Below are 19,741 nucleotides of genomic sequence, written 5' to 3'. Positions count from 1 at the left end.
GCCGGGAGGGCACCTTCCTCCCTCGCCCCCCTTCGGGGACCCACAGCCCCCCGAGCGTCTCGGCCCCCCCGCCTGAGGGCACGGTGCCTTCTGCCCGCCCGGGTGACCGCGGGGCGCTTCCCCAGGGACCGCGATGTCACATCTTGGGGCGCCGCCTCGCCGCAGCGCGTCCCTTCCCTCGAACGCCTCCCTCGGCTCGGGCTGCGCCCGCGGAGCCCCCGGCTCGGTCCCGATCGCGGGCAGAGCCGCCCCCGGCCGCGGGGCTCCTCCTCCTCCTTTCTCTCGGCGCACCCTCCCTCCGCCCCTCGCTCCGCCGGTGCCCGCAGCCCCCGGCCGGACTCTCCTTTCGCTCCTCCATCTCTCCTCGGCGCTTCTCTCGCCCTGCCGGGGGCGGGACGGGGCGATGCGCGGGGCGAGGAGCGGAGCGGCCGCCGGGGCGTAGGGGCTGCTCTGCGGGGCGGGGCCGGGGCTGCCCCGGGCCGGGGGGAGCGGGGTGTCTCCCCCAACCCCCCGTGTGTGACATGATCGACTCGCAGTCCGCCGAGAAGATCAGCAGGATGAAAAAGTTGCGGAGAACTTTATCGGAGAGCTTCGGCCGAATAGGTGAGGCTCGCAGCGGGTCACGGGCAGCGCGGGGGGGCGGGGAGCGGGTTCGTTCTGGGGGGACCCAGGCGGGTCCCGGCCGCCGTTCGGGCGCTGCCGAGCTGGAGCCCCCGGGGCCGTCCTCCAGAGAAACGCTTCTTGGGAAGAAAAAGAGCAGCTTTTTCTCGGCGGTGTGAGCGGGGCTGCGAGGGAGTTAGCCCAAAATAGGCGAGAAAAAACAAACTGCAAGCGAGAGTTGGCTCCGAGCCTCCCCGGCCAAAGAGAAACCCTGGCAGAAAGAGAACGGTTATTCTCGATTCCTTGCAGGTCTGGTAATTTATTTCGTGTTCGGGCTGCACGTTGTTTTAAGTTGAATCATGAGATGCTGAAGCAGATAGCGGCGGCCCGGGGGGCTCGGAGGCCAGACAAAAGGATCCGTCTGTCATCTGCTGCGAAGTCCTGTCGTTCTTTCCCTGACACGAAGCATCCCGCGGTAGCGGCGTTATCTGAGCGCACCGCCCGGCATCACCGCCTCGCCTTTGGTTTTGGCAGCAGTTTATTTTGCTGTCGAATTTGTGGCCGAGAACAATGCCAAAGAGTTCTGCTCTGCTCGGACCGGTGCTTCTCTCGGTCTTCGGCGCAGCACTTTGCTTCGTTTGCCGTTTAGAGTGTTCATTTCTCCTGACAGCATCGACACGCGGCGGAGCGGGGCGAGAAGGGGGCTCGGGGGAGGTGGGGGGTCCCCGAGGCTGGAGGCAGAGCCGGGTGGGGACGTGGGCACTGCAGCGCCGTCCCTGCAGCCCCTCGGTACCACCTGCCCAGCGCGGGCCCTTTCGCAGCCCTCAGCCATCCATCGGCCCATCGGGGCACTTTCTCTCGCAGTGGCTCTGGCAGGCGGAGGCAGGTCAACTTTCAATGCTGCTTTGTCCTGGTGAGAGGATGTGAAGTGGCCGCGCTGCAGCCATGAGCTGAAGCGTTCGGTTCTCCCTCCACAGACTTACCAAGGAGGTGCATTATAATTTTTCATGTGTTGTGCGTGCATTCAACATATTTTACAAAGATGGTCAGAGGGCTGGAGCACCTTCCATAGGAGGACAGGCTGAGAGAGTTGGGGTTGTTCAGCCTGGAGAAGAGAAGGCTCTGAAGAGATCTTATAGCGACCTTCCAGTACCTGAAAGGGCTACAAAGAATCTGGGGAGGGACTGTTCACAAAGGCTTGTAGTGACAGGATGAGAGGGAACGGGTATAAACTGGAGAGGGGCAGATTTAAACTGAACATAAGGAAGAATTTCTTCACCATGAGTGGTGAGGCACTGGCACAGGTTGCCCAGGGAAGCTGTGGCTGCCCCATCCCTGGAGGTGTTCAAGGCCAGGTTGGATGGGGCCTTGGGCAGCCTGATCCAGTGGGAGGTGTCCCTGCCTGTGACAGGGGGGTTGGAAATAGGTGATCTTTAAGGTGCCTTGCAACCAAACTATTCTGTGATTCCCTTTAGCTTTTAAGTACTACTGACTTTAAGCTAGGGGAGCATTTGAAGTCATGTATCTTTTATTGTCCCACTGCAAGATGGAAAAGACCAAGAAGAGCTCCTTTATATTTGTAAACCAGAGAGTTTCAAGGGTAGATGCCAAGTTTGAACTGTGAAGTCAATGTTAAGTCACAGTTATAAATTTCTTTGTCCCCATATGAAAATAGCCTATCATCTACCTTAAACTTGTAAAATGCACTTAACTTTTTTTTGATTAGGTGAAAAAAAAAAAGCCATCAGGTATTTGGTCTGTCACGTGTCTGTGTGTGTGTATAGACACGGAGAGACACTCTGTGGAAAGGTTTTACTAGTGGTGGAAGTCATTAACAATGAAAATATTTTGAATGAAGATACTGCTTTGTTGTAATGGTGACAGTCCCATTAATGCCTTTTAGGGAGCAAGGCCCCTCTGGCCTGTAATTTCTGCATGTTTTAGTTGGCTCTGTTGGGTGATCGTATCTTTTTGTCATTTTTCACGAATTAAACAACCTTTTAGTTTTCTTGGGAGCTTTGGCCTGACTTTAGGGACATGGATCGTTATGCATTTCAGCTCCTCCAGTTCTTTCTGTATGTGTGCAGCAGTGCAGGGGTGTGGTTGGGTGCCTGGGTGGTTGGTTTGTTTGTGATGGTTGTTGTGTGATTAAAACTCAGCTGCTGCCAGCAAGACTGTTGGATCTTTGGATGCTCTTGTACTTTAACCATCATTCCGGTAACTGCACTTTGAGCAAAGCCCCTCAAATTATCAGTATGAGGTTTGAACATAGTCCACTCGCTGATACCCACAGCCATAGATAAGCCCAAGCAAATTAGGCCTATGTTTAAAAAACTCTTAACTTGCATACCAGGAAATTCTCATTTAAAACATGTACTGTACTTAACTCTTACATTGAAATGAAGGAGAGAAAACCAAAACCTCATTAGAAGAAATCTTTCTGTATTTGTCACTCTGGTGTTAGAACTCTTTTTGAAAGAGGTGGTTCCTTGATGAGATTAGCAAATTACTAATTTAATGTGTATCTAATCTGGAATTCTGTCAGTTCACTTGTGATTTATTATAAATAATGAAGATCTTGTAACTTTTCCTGTTCTGCTCTATATGTTTCCATAGGTTTAAGTACACAATATAGCATCATGAGCGTAACCATATAAATGATAACACGGTGTCTGAGTCACATAATTAGTGAGTCAAACTTTTACACGCCATGGTAGGGAACACTGGATAGCCATTCTTGGAATGATAAGGCACTGCTAGGCCTCATCCCTGTCTTGGCAGTATCCCAAGCTGCTGAATACAATTTTTCCAATACTGCAAGACCCCTTCATTTTGATTCCAGAGTTTATGTTAGACTGTTGGGTAAGAGTGGTGAGAATGTATTCTAATTGTCATTGGCAGAGTTATCTTTTTTCTGCTAGGGCTTAGACTCTATTTGAGAGGTTGTGTCAGCAATGAATTCAAAGGTGATTTACCTTTTTTACAGTGTGCCAGAGTATGTTAATTAATGTTTGAAAGTGTTTCTTCAGCATCTTTAGGTAGAAGAGGAGGTGGCCTTAAAACAAGCTCGGTTATCTCTGGAGCGCAGCGGAGGGCCATTATTTGGTACTAATGGTAGCCTCGAGTAGACTTGGCCTGTCTTCTTAACTGTGAACCAGTGCTTTCCAGCAACTACACCCAGAGAGTGGCAGAGGGTGATGAAGACCCGGCAGCGTTATACTTACTCATCCTGCAAAATTATGATCCAGCCCATAACTCTACCTAGTATTGAGGATGTTTATTTTGTTGAGCTGAAAAATGTGATCTGTGAAGTTGTCCATCTCTGAGCCTTCATCCTGAGCATTTGTTTTGTGTTATGTGGAAGTCTGGTAAAGAATGGTATGGTGCTATGGTGTGTTGGAAGAAATACATCTGGACTGTCATGCCAAACTGAAGTTAATATTCTAAAAGAGACAGGATGGCGTTCTATTGCAGGAAGTATGTGCCAATAGTTCTAGAAAAATGAACTATATTTGCAGCTAAGGCACTCCTTCTGGTGCTTCAAGGAGTGTCCCTCTAAAAAAAATTAGTTCATCATAAAGAACTTATGTTACTAAGAATCTGAAAAATTTACAGAATTATTTTGTTGATAGATTTCTGGCAGCCTATCAATTTTATACAAACATCCAAATTAGTTTAAAAATTCTGATTTCCTTGCTTGTTGTTCATATAAAGGAACACATCATACTGAATGTTAACCAACTTCTAGAGATTCAGTTGACTCACTGTTTACTTTAGCTTTTAAACCTTTATTAGGTTTGGTTCTTAGTTTTATGCTTTGATAATTACATTATTAAACTTAATAATGAGTAATTTTATAAAATTATCGTCATCTTTTGGTTATGTAAAGAGTTTGGCTCTGCATTTGTTGAAGTTCATATAATACCAAAATCATATTTGAGATCTCTTCAGCTCTCACCACTTAACTTTTGTTTTCTTATGCAATCTCATTAGTCAAAACTTAATAACAGGGTAGAAAGAAAGGAAGAAAGAAAAGAGAGAGAAAACAATGCTGAGGTTGCTCACAGTGCACTGAAAGTAGTCTGTGTCTCTACTGAGCATCCCTGGGCTTTGTTACTAGCTCCTTGCTAATACAAAGGTTATCTCCACTAATCTCCTCTAATGTACACTCACATAGCTCGCATACCTGAGATAATGAGAAGATCTTTTGTATATAGTTTATTTTTTTTTCAAGTACAGCAAAACTGTTTTGTAACATTTAAAAAGAAAATAATTCAATTGACGAGGAAAAAACTTTCTAATATTATTTGTTCTATAAAATATGCTCATTTGATGTTATCTTTTGAAGATGCTATGTAGTGAATTGATTCAGAGTGAAATTATTATTGAACAGGATCTGATTAAATGAGGGGCTACAACTCTCATCTTTTTATTTTTGCAGATTCTTAAAAAAACTCTTTTAGTCAGAGGTAGAAATTAAAGTGAAGACAAGCCAAAACTGTGCAGTGGATCACAGATTCACACTTCTTGTTCTGTTATATTGTGAATTTTGTTTGGTTATCTTTTGTTTGGCTATGCCTGGAATGTTTTGGTCATGTGAAAATCCTATGTTTTGGTAAGGGAGAAAAGCTTGTAAGCATGACCTAGGTGTGCCATACTAATTTATAGCTTGTATGTCATTGTGACCTAAAAGGTAAAATGAAAAGGTTAAAAGTGTGTTCTTCAAAAGTGTTCCGCAGGGCAAGTTTTTCTCTTTATTTTTTTTTTTTTTAAACTGTCCTGACTCATCGTTCTGGGTCCTCGGGACTGGCAGTCCAGCCTTTAAAACCATAAAATGTATTTAATGGTAAAAATATACAATGTGTGCCTCAAATCTCCAAGGGTTTATTTTTCTGTTTTGTTACTCAGCATGCGATCTAGATGAGTAATTGTAGGACAGTAATATTCAAAGATTTGAGGGAAGATTCATGTTCTAAAGAAATGGGAATTTGAAAGCAAAGGAAATCTGGACCATCCCAGTTTTTCTGTACAAGGAGAACTGGGATTTTTGCCTTGCTGCCCGCAGCAGAGGTTGTGGAGCTGCAGCACTTTTTGCAGAGGTGTCCTGCCTCTGTTATGCCTGGGATACAGCTGCTACTGTTTTGTTGTTTGTTGTTTGTTTTTTTTTTTCTTTGAAGGTAGTAACACTGTTGCGTCTGAAGACAACAGTATGGAAGAGGTGGTGGTTTAGAAACTGGTAGTAATTTGAAGGCAGAAGGAACATCTAAAAGAGCAAAGAAACTGCTGGAGTCCATATGCTCAGCTGTGCTGGGTGCTTAAGTATTTATCTTCTGCAGGAATAAATGCATTTTAAGTGTAAGAAACTATGCTGCTTCAGTGATGAAGTCTTCTGGGGCAGCATTGCATGAACTGTGCAGTCGTTTAGGTCTCCTCCCTTAAATTGCATACCTTTGTGATTTAAACTGAAAACTTATAGTGGAATCATCAATGCAATGGTTTGTCTTATTTTAGCTCTTCACAAAAAGTAAACAAAAAGCACTTTCAGGTGGCAGCGTGCAGTACACAGTTCCTGGTTGATCTGGTAGTGGTGTACACAGCAAAGAAACATGTCTCGTAGCTTTAGACTGGCACAGTTCAATGCAGATTTAGAGAAATTAATTTTCTTTACATTTCAATAAAGGTATCCAATATGCTAAAGGAAAGACTTTCATTAGCTTAATCTTTGCCACAACTTCAGCACTATTCATGCCTTTATTTTCTTGCTTTACCTGTCCATGTGACTTCTGCACTGTTTTTGTCTTCCTTGTTTGTTGATTAATTGCTAGTTAACAGTGTAAAGAAGACAGAAAACTCTTCTGCTTTACTGCAAGTCATATTGTAAAAAGAAAAACGAAAAAAAGAAAAAAGCAAGCCACAATGCATACTATTTCATAAAGGTTTAGTACTTGACAAACTGAATACGCGGTTAGGTGTTTATAATACTTTCCCTTTTTGAAGTTCAGTCAGGCTCTCTATAAAAGAGTTTTCATGCTCACTAGAAATTAAAATAAAAACCCCACCTGGGGAACTCTTATTTTCTTTAACCTGAGAGGGTAATATTTTCATAAATATGTAAATTTACTTTCTTGGAAACACACTGTGCATTCCTACATTCCATTTACAGATTCAGATTTTGAGTATAAAATTGTTTTTCATGCCAGCCTGTTCTTTCCTATTATAACAGGAAAATGCTGCTCTGTTTTTATCTTTTGTAGTGTTAGTTACTTTGTGCTCATTGAAATACAATACAGATAACTATTTCTTTTTTCCTTTTATTTTAAAGCCTTGAAGAAAGAAGACAGCAGCTTTGATGAGGTAGGTTAAATATCTTTGTACCTTATGTAGTTCAGGTATGCCTTAGTATTTCTCACAGGTGTTAATAGAAACACATAGATTGTAGTATTACGATGTGTGTATGTGTTAATACATGGGTATTGCTCAAACATATTTTTGTTTTCCAAATAACTACCAGATGAATTTGTTTGTCAAAGGCTCTGAATGGAATGCTTGTTTTTTTGAAGTATAATAAAAATGAATGTTGTATGAAAAGTGGTCATTTGAAAATAATCCATACAGAGAAATGTTGCATGTGGAGAAAATACTTTATAGAACTTTAGCCATGGTAATTTGTATAATTGTAAGCCTGTACTGTAACAGACAATGAAAAAGCATCACTCTTTTGAGAACAGCTGATGTAAGGTGCTGCTGCCGTGGCATCTTGCTGAATATGTCAATTGAGATAGATGCCCTTTATGAAATAAAAAAACCACCCCACCACCACAAAATCAGCAGCTAGTTGTACTGGTAAAAGTGGTACTTCAGGTGTAATCAGTTTGAGGTCCTGACCTATCTGTGGTATGATATGTGTGTTAATTTGTAAAATATGTTGTTCATTTCTTATGCTTGCTTTTACTTATGATAGGCTTTGAGGGGTCCAGATTGGTGTGAGTTGTCCTGCAGAACAAGTTTATGCAGGAAGAGGTGTGTGTCTTGGTGTGATGAGTTGTCACATTGTAGTCAATGCTTGTACTTCCCTCTGCCACCATAGCTGCAAGCAAATGGTAATATTTTCATGTGTTGATGCTACACTTCTGGCATTTCGATGTTTTTTTCTTCATTGCATGCTGTAAGCTTAAATTCTTGGCTGATTACAGTGAGAGACTTGCTGTGTAATGCCAGATTCTGGAATAAATAAATGATGATGTAATGCCCTTGATACTGGATCAAATCAGACTCAATCTCTTTCTAAACAGATCACACTGAGTTTTCTACCCCATTTCTCAAATTCACTAACAACAGTATAGGTGTTTTGTTTTTCTGATGCGCGTCACAGTGAGCTGTAACTCAGCTCGACCCCTCTCAGGTATGAAGTTGAAGGTCCTAGGAACAAACCCTGTTTTAAGGAACTCTTGTTGGATCACATGGTGGTCCCTACTGTTGCATTTCTGTTATAACACTGACAGAACTTGATTCCTTACTAGCAGTTAACACTCGTGTGGATACGTGATTGGTAGACTATGAATCCTTGTTTTACAAATCTGGTCTGTTTTTGTGCAGTACTTTCTTCTGAAGGCTGCAGTGGTGTGTCTGTGTAAAAACATACTCAGAAGTACCTAGTATTAAATTTGATGCAGAATTTGAAAGGATCTATTAAAAAATGCTGTCTTATGAAGATGGTAGTTTTTCTGTCCCCCACCCTACCCCAGGACTGTTTATGTGCAAGTTGTATGTATTTTCTTTAAACCTGGCTTTCTGTTTGAACAGGAGACAACTTGAACAAATTTTTATTTACATTCCAGGAGTTTGGTGAAAAAAATAATGTTTCAAATATGTTTTCAATGGAATCTGACATGTTGATGTGAGCTACTGCAGAGGCAGTAAGAGAAGGCTCGTGGGAATTTTCTTCCATCTCCTATAAATGGGGAAGAGGCTGATGTGACATTAGCATCAATGGTTCCATAGTTTTAGTTGACTCTTAGAAGAAAGAGAAGTGTGTTCACATTTTATGTTGTCCTTGTCATCTCTTCAAACTCAGCCGAACAGTTCTTGGCAATTATCTAGCCTGAAGGGAATCAGAGAATGGGCTGTACCACGTTTCACTTAATTCCTTTCTTTTCAAACATCCTTCAAATCAGAAAATAAAACAGCCTTTAGTAATGATGGTGTACCTGATTGTAATGACACATACTTCTCATGGAGAGAATATCTGCAAGCAGCTGTGTGGGCGCATTTGTTTGTCTCAGGAGGCTATCCTGAAAAGCACTACTAAGACCATACCATGATAGAAAAGGAAAGCACGCAGTATTCATATACCAGGGATGCAATTACAAAGAGAGTTATTGTGATGATAAGAATGAATATCACATAAGGAGGTAGTTGCTCAAGCAACTTTGATTTTGTATGTTCTCCCTGTACAGTTCGTGAAAAGGTACCCTCTCTTTTTGTGGTGCTGAACAATGCTGTGTCTTCCATTTCTTGGAGGGAGGTTGACTTGTGAGGTGGAGATCGAACAAGTATCAATGAACATTTGAGGAAGAACTTCATGCTCCTCACACCTTGGTAGGGAAGTAGAACTAATGTGTTTTAGCCTTTCAAGTTGTTACCAGGGCACCAGTGGCAGAGGCTGGTCAGCAGGAACCTGAAATCTCTGAGGGGTACGTGGGATGAAGAGGTAGATGACAGTTCTAAAGCCAAAGGTTTGAGTTTGCAGTCCAGTCAGTTGTCAGGTTATTCTGTGCATTGTAGGTGCTACATCAGGAGCTTACATAAATCCTTCTGGAATTGAGGGGGACATAATGAGCTGTTTAGTGGATGTTACTCTACCTGCTTTTCACTTGCACACAGTAGCTCAGAAATGTACAGTGCTGTAGTAAGTCACCTTTCTTTTGAAGAAAAATGACTAAAAAATAGGATATGAAACCTGACAGGCAAGTGTATCACATAATTACTTTTTGTGGGTTATTAAATCAATCTCTTTAGTAAATTAGGACCAGAAGGATCATGAGTTGCTCAGACTCTTAGTTGTTCCAGAAGTGTTTTAGGGATCTTAGTGGTGTATCTAGTCTTGCTTATAAGCTCAGAGACCAATGATAGCGTGAGAGAGTAGTGTAGGATTTATTATAACCTACTATTGTGTCGCTTTGGTTAAATTTTGAATGAAAACCTCTTTTTTCTAGATGCTGCTGGCCTCTAGTCTGTAACACTTGAATTAATCCATTTAAAATGATTGATAGCCTGTTTGCTATCAATCGTAAGATCTTATGGCATCTTCCAGAGACTTGGGTGAATAAATAAGTAGGATACAGACCACTTTTTTGCATAATCTTTCATTCAAAGCAGCAAAGTAATATGTTTTTTTCTTAAAAAAAAAACCCAAACCAAACCAAGCTTTTACCTTTTTCCTTTTTCTCATGCCAATGTTTATTGGTCACCTGGTGGGAACTGGAACATGGGCCTGCTCCAGTACCTACTGAAATCAGTGAGAAGGTTCTCATTGCTTTCAGTGGTGTCTGAACGAGCTTTCTCTATCATGAAATACCATGACTTGGGTGTGGGGCAGGCAGTTCTTGCCCATTTTCAAGGTTAGTTTATTTGACTGGGAAAGAGTAAGGTGTCTCCTTCTTGTGTCCTGAAATATTGTTACTTGCTGCCTGAATATGGCTTTTCTGAGCAACCTAAATGACAGTCCGTGAGTGTAGGTTCTGGCATAGATAGCATCTGTTTCATTCTTCTAGGCAAAGCAGTGGAAAGGGGTTATGTGCTGCCTCATTATCTATTCTGGATGGTGAGATAAAAGAGAAACACTTCTGAGGAGCACTGTTAAATGCGAACAGGGGTCTATAGACAAACATTTGGCTCTTAAGGAAATATTTTATTTGTTCTCCAGTAGTTTGCTGAAGTTTATATGAATGACTTCCAACTATGCAGGATTGCATTGATGTCTTTGGACCATTAGTGTAACAAGAACTATAGAACTTGGGTACTCTGTTGTATAATGATGGAACTATCTTCTTTTTCCCTCAAACAAATGCGATCAAGGCCAATAACATGTTGCTGAATTGCAGCATATTTGTTGGAATGACAACTACTGTTGATGTTATGACTAATCTCATTGCAAGGCTAGTAACCTGTTCCTTTGGTTAGGTGCTGTTATGATTTATTTCTGAATTATCATCACTCAGTCTTGAGCTGTTGGTTCTTGACCTTCTGTTGATAGTGATGTCTAAGCACTTAAACTGCGGTTTAAGACCTTCAGACTCATGTATGCACACTAGATAAGTTAATACCAATGTCATAAGAAAGTAAAACCAAAATAATCTAAAGACTCAAAATCAGTATGAAATGCTTTGATTATTGCTTCTAATGTGATAAGTTGTTGCTACTCTTTAGCTACGTTTTGGTGTTAATACTGCCCAGTATCAAGAGCATCAATTTTTATTTTAAGGCTACCTTCCTTAGGAAATGAAAATACTGTAATTGTGCCTGCTGCATATGTAATACTTGATGACTCTACCCAATAACTTTGAAGGAAGCCCATATGATGCTTAGATACTTGGTGAAAAAGCATGTGAGCTGACTGAGGTGTAGAGATAAGAATCTCTGACGCAAAAGCTAGAAAGCAAGTTCTTGTGAATATAGGAGAATCTGATTGGAGGTGTTATGGATACTCTGACCTTAGCAAACGCCTTAATACTCATCTACTTCTTACTACATTTAGAGTCTCCAACTCTGACAAAGCCAAGTTGCATTTCTTTCACTCATGGAACAACTTCTGTGTGTTTGAAGAGGAAGTGTGTGAAAGGGGAGGGAGTTTTGCCAAGTTACTTCTTTTTTCTTGCTTGTGCTTGCTCTCACAGTCTTTCTCAAAAAAACCTCAAACACCAGCACCCCACCCCACCCCAGAAAAACCAAAATAAAAAGGCTACTCCCTTTGTGGGATGTTGCCATGAAAAGGTCTTGATTGAAAGGACTTGCATCTTTGAACTAGAACTCTTGTGTAGAGAATATTTTGAAGTGTTAAAAGGAAGCGTGTAGTTGGACAAAAAGTAGAACTCTGTAAAAAATGAACAAGAGGAATCTGAATGGCATAATGTAGGAGGCACATCATGCACAAAATAAAAATGTATTTTTTTAAAGTTCTGTTTGTTTACAGTACATAGAGAGACAAGTGCATGTAGGAAGTATATACATGAAAGTGTATCTTTACCTTTCTCTCCTGCAGGAGCAGATTTGGTTTATGAGAGATGGAGGAGAGAGAAATCTAGCCCCTTTTGAGACTCATTGTTACTTTTTGTAGGGTCTTGGAATAAACATCGATTATTTCACTCCTGGGAGACCTAAAGGGTGGGGTTTGTGTGTGACAGACTTAGGGAGGACCCTGTGATACAAAGGATTTTGGAAGCCTCCTTGTTGCCCCTTTTTCTTGGTGGTGCAATAATTCTTTATTTATTTAGATACAGTAAACTCGTTACAAGCCATGGCTGAACTGTCTGCTTCTTGATGACTTTATTTATATTTAGGAAGCAGAAGACTGCTGACTGAACTGCTTTGTGTTGTGATGTGTGATGTGTTGTGATGGAAAATTTCCAGTGAAGTGATTAGAGTAGGTGTTGTATGGGTAATGTTTATAAGTGGTCTGAATACCATTGGGGCGGGGCTATTACCAGTGCTGAGTGCTAGGCTCTGCCTTAAGAGTGTGTGATGACTTTGATGTAGTTCTCATCTGTTTGATGCTGGGATAAGCAGGTAGTGTGTGGTTATTGTTTGTGACACGACTGAAGGCTGATGGGAGTGAGATGTAGAAAGTAATGCTAGAAAAATAAAAAAAAATCCTAAGACTGAATTTGGAAAACAAACTTAAAAGTATAGGTGTAAAAGCAGTTTCTAAATAATACCAGGAAACCGGGTCAGAAAATCTTCAGCTGTCAGTTTGAGTTACTTTGCCAAATGTGTATGGATGTAGTTGAAATCTCTTGAGAAATGGGTCTGTTCAGATGCATGTCACAAAGCGAATGAGAGGAAACAAGATTCCAGGCAAAAGATTACTCAGTATTAGAAATTGCTGCTTATGAATTATTACTTGAGATGTGACGTGCAAATTTTTTTTGGGGAAAAAGGGAGGTAGAGACTCGATAATGCAATTTGATGCCTCCTGTGGAAGACTCATCTTAATATATGCAGTTCTTGGATTTGCAACAAGGTGAATCATTGGATAGAGATTTCTTTGAGTCGGATGGAGATTTTTGCAGTCTACCACCTTTGGGAGTGAGGATGGGTGGGGATAATGATGTCTCAGGAGCGCTTCCATTGTAGAGGAGATTTCCCAGGACATGGTTTGGTGAGTTTGTGTTCCTGCCACTCTTAACTCCACTTCTTTGTCCCACCAGTACTGTTGACTAAAACTACTGAGGATTTGGTATGGTTCAGTGGTTCCCAAACAGTAGACAGCAAGGACACCAGCTTGTCCAGCAGATTTACTGATCCCTGCTGCCATGTACTGGGCTTTGAGGCTATTCCAACAAACTATGAATCTGAATTGTGTCAGTATTTCTTAGGATTTGTGTGTGATTTGAGTGCATGTGCATTTTGTAGTAGGATAGTGCCAGCACTTCAGGTCTTACAAAGCCATTCTCAGCTGCTTAAAGGGAATAATTGTTTCCACTATATGAGGACTAATAACATTTTTAGCAAATGTGCTTCAAATAAGTTCAAATAATGAAGAGCACGAGTGGAAGAGAGCCATTCTGCTGGAGTGTGGCAGCTTTATATTGGGTCAGCTGCGGGACAGATGCGCCTTTCTTTGGTCTTTAAAAATTTTGGTTTGTGAAACTTCTGGTGGCTTAAAAAAAAACCAGTTATCCTTGGACAGCCTTGCTTAATTTCTCAGAGAATTACTGATATTTATTTGGTGACTAAGGATCGCTGATACTTCCTTGTGCTGTGCTGCACATGGAAGGTCAGGTTCTGGAAGATGTGAGACACTTCAGAACCAGGTCTAGGTGACTGCAATGCAGGATAGTGAGTAACTGAGAAGTGGCAGGAAAGCCACCAAGAAAAAACAACTGCAGAATGGATGCTCTATTGTGCCCAGTTTCAAGGATTTGAAGCAAAATCTGAGACCATATAGAAGATTTTGAGATTGATTTTTACTCGTTCAGAACAGGTTTTGTATTAATGTTGGGGGAATAAACCTGGGCTTCAGGAAATCAAAATTTGAGAACCTTTCTGTTGTGCTTGGGAAAGAATTTTAACCTCGGTGCATCTCTTAAGTCTTTTGAGGGGTGGTGGTTTGACTTTTTGCCCTAGCCGTTGTTGTGTTCAGTTGTGCGTTCTTCTGCCTGGCGTGTTTGTTGGCAGTGCATCCAGTTACCTTCCAGAAAAAGTATGTTATTTTCACGGAGTAAGAGAGATGGTCGTCAACTGTGAAACTGCTTACTCCCCTCCTCTGCCTTCCCTTACCTTATGGACACTGGATGGAAGAAGCGTTCGTGTTACTAGTTACTATATATATGTGTATCCTTTCCTTAGTTCTTCTTTGAAAGTGGATGGAGCAAAGGAGCAGAACTAGGTCTAAATCCATGTCCGTAGCAGTAACTTCTGAGGATCTGGTCAAACACTGATATATATATATATGATATCTTTAACCTCAGTTCTGGTTTGCAGGCAAATTTTTTAACCATCAGAGAAGGATTTCAAAATGAAGATGAATTTTTAGGTCTACTTGTCTCACTTACGCATGCTTATTTTTGTGTTCAATATTTCTGTTGATCAGGTGGGAGCATATATGCATTCCAGAGATGTCTGAATGTGAGCTATTATTATTTCAATGGTGTATGCTTATGTGTAAATCCTGCTGTTTATTTTCCTGGGATATATCGGATCTAGTAATTTACTGGTATATTAAATAAAGGAGAGTAACAAAACACAGCATGTTATGTATGGGATCAGTAGCTGCTTGTTCTTGGCCTTGCTGAGCAATTGTGTGACTTTCCTGGTGTGTCTGTGTCCTCTGTCTTTTTTGTACTTACTTAGACTTTATTACTTTTTTTTTCTTTCTTCCAAGACACACTGCCAGCAGACACGTGATTATATTTAAATACACTTCTGAGGGGTCTAAATGAAAATGATTTCTGTCTACTTTTAGCTTTCGTAAGAAATTTTGCATATATGATGCCTCATTTGCTGTGTGTCACAATATCACTGACAACCATATATTTGCAGGATCCCATCCATAGTAATCAAGGTTATAAATCAATTGACATCTCCAGCTGTTGGTTTGGAAGGGATAAGAAAAGGAGATTGGAGACTATAACTAGTTTATTTAAACAAAATGGATGTTATGTGCACAAAACAATGTCATTTTGATGATAGTAAGGCCTAAAGAAATGTCTTACACCTCTTTCTGTGTATATTCTGGAATTTGTTTATCCCGAAGCTTTCTGCTTTGATGCCAGTGGAGTCACAGTCCTGCTAGTACTTCTATTGTTCTTTTCACGTACAGCAATTCTCCTTATTGAATTTGAAAATTCAAACTTGAGTATTACAGGTTATTTAAATGTGAAATATTGGCAGTAATTTAATGACTCAAAATAAGAGTACATGCTGCTGAAAACTGAAAAAGTGATGAGTGCACGTGTAGTGCATTAGCAACAATTCCAAGTCACAGCTAGAATTATTTGTGTTTGGGCTCTCCTGAGATGGTTACTTAACCTGAATTAAGTTTCTGAATAGGATCCAGGTGTTCACATTTTTCAGTGTGGAGAAATAAAAGCAACATTACTAGCTTTAGAACCTATTTGCTGCTGTGCTGGCCCAGGAAAAACAATTGCTTACCATTCTTTTTCCTGCTGCCACGTGCTCAGCCAGGCTTTTCTTTGTATGTGAACTTCTGATAGCTTACATATACAGAAAGACTTTTTTCCATATATACTTGTTTGAGGAGTCTTCCTGTTCTTCTTGTGAGAGTAAAATTAATTTCTCCTTACCAGTAGATTCTTATTTGTACACAGTTGCATGTAGCACTATTTTGTTTTAATAGATATTTGTCTTCCTTTCCCTCCACTGAAATTGCACATTCAGACTCAGGCGTGGGTTGTGGTCATAGTGATCCTGAGACTGTACCTGAGCCTGGCTTTGTGCTGTTCTTGAACTTCTTTTCTGACTTCTGTTTTGAAAATTCAGCACTCTGAAGGAATTTGTTTGAGGTCACTTGCTATGATTAGTTAGGTCAGATATGCCCTTCAGCTTTGAAATCTGGAAGACTATGTTATCCCAAGTATGTTGCAAGAAGTAGTGCAGAGGCTAGGATGCATGTTTTGAATCACATTATTTTTCTTACATTGATACCCCCTCAGCTGAAGCATTTTTCCTCAACGTCTTGTTAGGCAGATGCAGAGCTTAATTCATGCAGAGCTTGATCAGTGTCTCCTTGTTTTTATCTCCATTTCTCCATCACCATACAGTGATTGTTGCTTTCTAAACAAAGAAATAAGTTTTTCCACATTATTTTTTGGAAGTCTTTTTATTAAGTTTGGTTGTTCTTTTTGTTGTTTTGGAAACCAGCCACACACACATATCCCCTGCCCTCTCATGGGACTGGATTGTCCAGCCTCTTCTGTATCTTTAGGAATTAGCTCTCCTCTTATTATGTAATAACAGTTTCTGGGTTTATTTTAGTTATTTCCTTTTACCCAGTATGGTGAAAAAAACTGCATAGTTGTCCAAATACGGTGTCAGTAGCTGTTGACTAACTCTTAGGCATAGATACAGTTCTTTGATTTCTTCTCTTTTTCATAATGTTTTTGTGCCTGTTTTCATTTATAGCCTAGTCTGTGTGTATATTGACCATTTATCTTTCTTCTGTTTATCTTGTTCTTAAGCTGGTGTTGTTTCCTTGTCCATGGTGACAAGGATGCTGCTGAAGACCTTGCCAGTTTGTTGAGGCAGCTGCAGGGGTATGGGAGTGCAGCTGAGGTGGGAGCTCATGTCCTGAGTGGAGTGGGCAGGGAGAGAAGGGAGCACCTGAGGGCTGGCTGAGGCTGCTGGAGCTGTCAGACACTGGCAGAAGTGATGGAAAGCATGGTTTAGTGGCTTTCATTTATTTATTGGCCTTCTAAACAGCCAGACTTATTAAATTATCTCCAACCTGCTCTGCTTTGCTGATGCCAATTACTGATGCAGTTTTACGGTTAAAATAGCAATCGATGCTTGCTCAGAGAAAGTTAGGTTTTTAGCTTATCCATGCAAAGAATGATGCTGGTTCCATTTGTCAGATTCATTATCATTCTTGCCATGCCTTTAGTTGTTTAGATGTGGGATGTCGTTCATGACTGCAGGTTTGCTGAGTTTGGAGGGAAAAAAACGCGCTGTGATTTATCTTGGCTCCTTATGCACAGAGAGGAACCAGATAGAAACAGGATGTTTGTTACAGGCCTCTCCTGTTGACCTTGGAGATGCACAGAATTCCAGAAACTAGAGGACAGCATCTGGTGGGATACTTGAGTTTTTTTATTTAGTTACTTACTTATTAGTGTGGTATGGCTCAGTTAAATGTCATGTGTCTGGCCATCATCAAATCATGACAGAAGCTCAGAGAACGTGAAGGAGTATGCCTAACTTGCTTGCCCTTCACAAAGGCATGCTGTAGCACTGCAAGATGTTTTCTGTTCATATCAGTAAGAACATGGTATTTTTGTTGTGGAAAGTAAGTTTGCAGGAACTGAACTTATGTGTTAGACTAAGTACATATAATTTTTATATCTCAAGAACAGGTCTTTTCTGTGGTTTGGAGGGAATGCTTAGTTGTGCATTTTAAATGGACTGCAAGACAAGGAGTTCAATCTATGAGCTTTAACAAAGTGATGATATTCAACAAAATGTCATTTCAAAAGTAAAAAAACTAAGTTATTGCTATGAAAAAAGTTCTAGCATATTTGAACAAATGCTGTCAGGGAACCTGGGACTCTCTTTCTTAAAGTACTAATTGAGATGCTCTGGTAGGTTTATTACCAGCACTAATTATTTCATTCTTCCAGAGATGTGGTGGAAATTATGTAGATTGTTATATTAGAAGTGATGTTTCATTTTGGTGTCACCAGTTTAAGCTTCAAAGAGCACACCTATGTGAATCTATGCCACTAGAACCTAGCAGAGCTCACCAGTGTATTTCATACTCACTGGCGAGGAGATGAGCCCAAGAGGTGATTTCAAGAGGCTACTGGGATTTAGTGGTGATGCAAGACTTTGGAGCAGATGTTCTACTGTGAGAGGATCTTTGCCCTTGAAAGCTATGTGAATTGGGTTTATTTTATTGTTAGACTTTGGAAGAATGCCATGGCTATCTTTCTTGCTCAGTTTCCATCTCTTGTAACAAATGTAGAGTGAAGGCCCCTTAGAGAAGAAGTCAAAAAATGGAAAATGTTATTCTTTTTTCTTTTGCCAAAGAACATAGATGGCATTGGAGATAGTGAGAATATATTAATTATACTCTGAGGTGCTTCTTAGCCTTCTTCAAAGTTTCAAATGTAGATATTAAATCAGGCAGAAGTTAGACTGAACTTTTATGAGTTGCAACCTTACTGTTGTACTACAGGACCATATAACTTGCACTCATACTTTGTCAATAATGGTGTATGTATGAGTCACTTTCATCATCCAGAATAAATCCTGCCTCATCCACCACAGCCTTTAACTGGGTACAAGATGAACTTCTGCCTGCAGAAATAAAGGAGACTTGGTCTCTACATCCAGGCGATGTTGTTTCCTAAAACATTATGCCAAGGTCTGACCAGCTGTGCAGAAAATGACCTGAGGATCCTGGTGGACACTGTGTTGAAGATGAGCCAGCAATGTGCCATTGCTGCAAAGGTGGCTAAAGGTGTTTTGGGCTGTGTTAAGAGGAGTTTTGCCAGCAGGTCAAGGAAAGCGATCCTTCCCCTCCACTCAGCACTGCTGAGGCCACACCTGGAGTGCTGTGACCAGTTCTGGACCTCCCCAGTGTGAGAGTGACATAGACATACTGGAGAGAGTCCAGAGAAGAGCCACTAAGATGATTAAGTGACTGGAGCATCGCTCCTGTGAGGGAAGGCTGAGCGCTGGGACTGTTCACCCTGGAGGAGAGAAAGCACGGTGGAATCTTATCAATGCCTATCAGGCTCTTTTCAGTGGTACTCAGAGACTGGATCAGAGGTGGTGGTCATAGACTGACATAGGGGAGGTTACCGCTGAACATCAGGAAACACATTTTTACTGGGAGACTGACAAAGCACTGACACACATTTACCAATAAGGTTATGGAATTGCCATCTATGGAGATATTCAGAAGCCATCTGGACAACCTACCCATCCAGTGCAATATGATTTTAGGTGGCCCTGCTTGAGCAAGTGGGTTGGATCAGATGACTTTCAGAGGTGCCTTTCCAACTCCACCATTCTGTGATTCATGAACTTTATTGCAGGCTGCTTGCTTTCTGCAGTCCATTTGAAGCTTTTTGCATTGCTTATGTCACAAGCAATTTGATTTACTGTTAGTTTTGTCATATATGAACACAAATAATATTTTAAGTGTTTCTGTCAGGAGAGGTGATTTGCTTCATATGTAATTTCGTGCTGTACATTGCAAATAATTGTGGTGCAAGTTCTCTGAAGATTGTGAGAGATACTGTCTCAAACCACTTGTTTATAAAACTTACAAGAAATCCAAAAGTGAAGATTCTCTAGAAACGTCTGTAATAAAAAGCTCGTATTTAGAAGCTCATTCCTACCCCCACCTCATCTGCCAGAGACACCACTGGAGTAGTCCTTCTGTTTCTTTCCCTCGCTGAACCCCAACACAAGCTCAGCAAGCAACACAAAGCTTATTGCTCAGGTTTCAATTTTTTTTCCTCTTGTAGAAACCCATAACTCTGCCTCTTATCCCCTGTCTCCATGCTGTTTGTTTTTATGTGTTTTAGGTTCTCCATTCCCTGGTCTTCCACAAGGTTAGTTTCAAAAGCAAGAGGCTCTGAGGGAGTAACCTATAGATGAAACCACCTGTATTTATGAACCTCTAAACGTACTACGTGCTTCCAACAGAAATAAAGCTTCTTTTGCTTGGAATTATTCC

The 19,741-nt window shown here is 41.1% G+C and overlaps 1 protein-coding gene across 2 annotated transcripts in view; it reads left to right on the top strand.

Moving 5' to 3' along the window:
- Positions 1-226: 226 nt before the first annotated feature.
- Positions 227-19,741, top strand: part of CDK14 (cyclin dependent kinase 14) — a 318,721-nt gene continuing 299,206 nt past the window's right edge. Inside the window, exons 1-2 of one of the 2 annotated variants that reach the window (XM_054059028.1) lie at positions 227-603; positions 6,923-6,954. In XM_054059028.1, the coding sequence (XP_053915003.1) occupies positions 522-603; positions 6,923-6,954 (114 nt within the window). In that variant the 5' untranslated portion in view covers positions 227-521. The remainder of the gene's footprint in view (positions 604-6,922; positions 6,955-19,741) is intronic. The other variant, XM_054059029.1, reaches the window with a different exon arrangement.

The sequence above is a fragment of the Cuculus canorus genome, chromosome 2 (assembly GCF_017976375.1).
Source record: "Cuculus canorus isolate bCucCan1 chromosome 2, bCucCan1.pri, whole genome shotgun sequence".
In the NCBI taxonomy this organism is placed as follows: Eukaryota; Metazoa; Chordata; class Aves; order Cuculiformes; family Cuculidae; genus Cuculus; species Cuculus canorus.
This window is presented reverse-complemented; position numbering and strand designations above follow the sequence as displayed.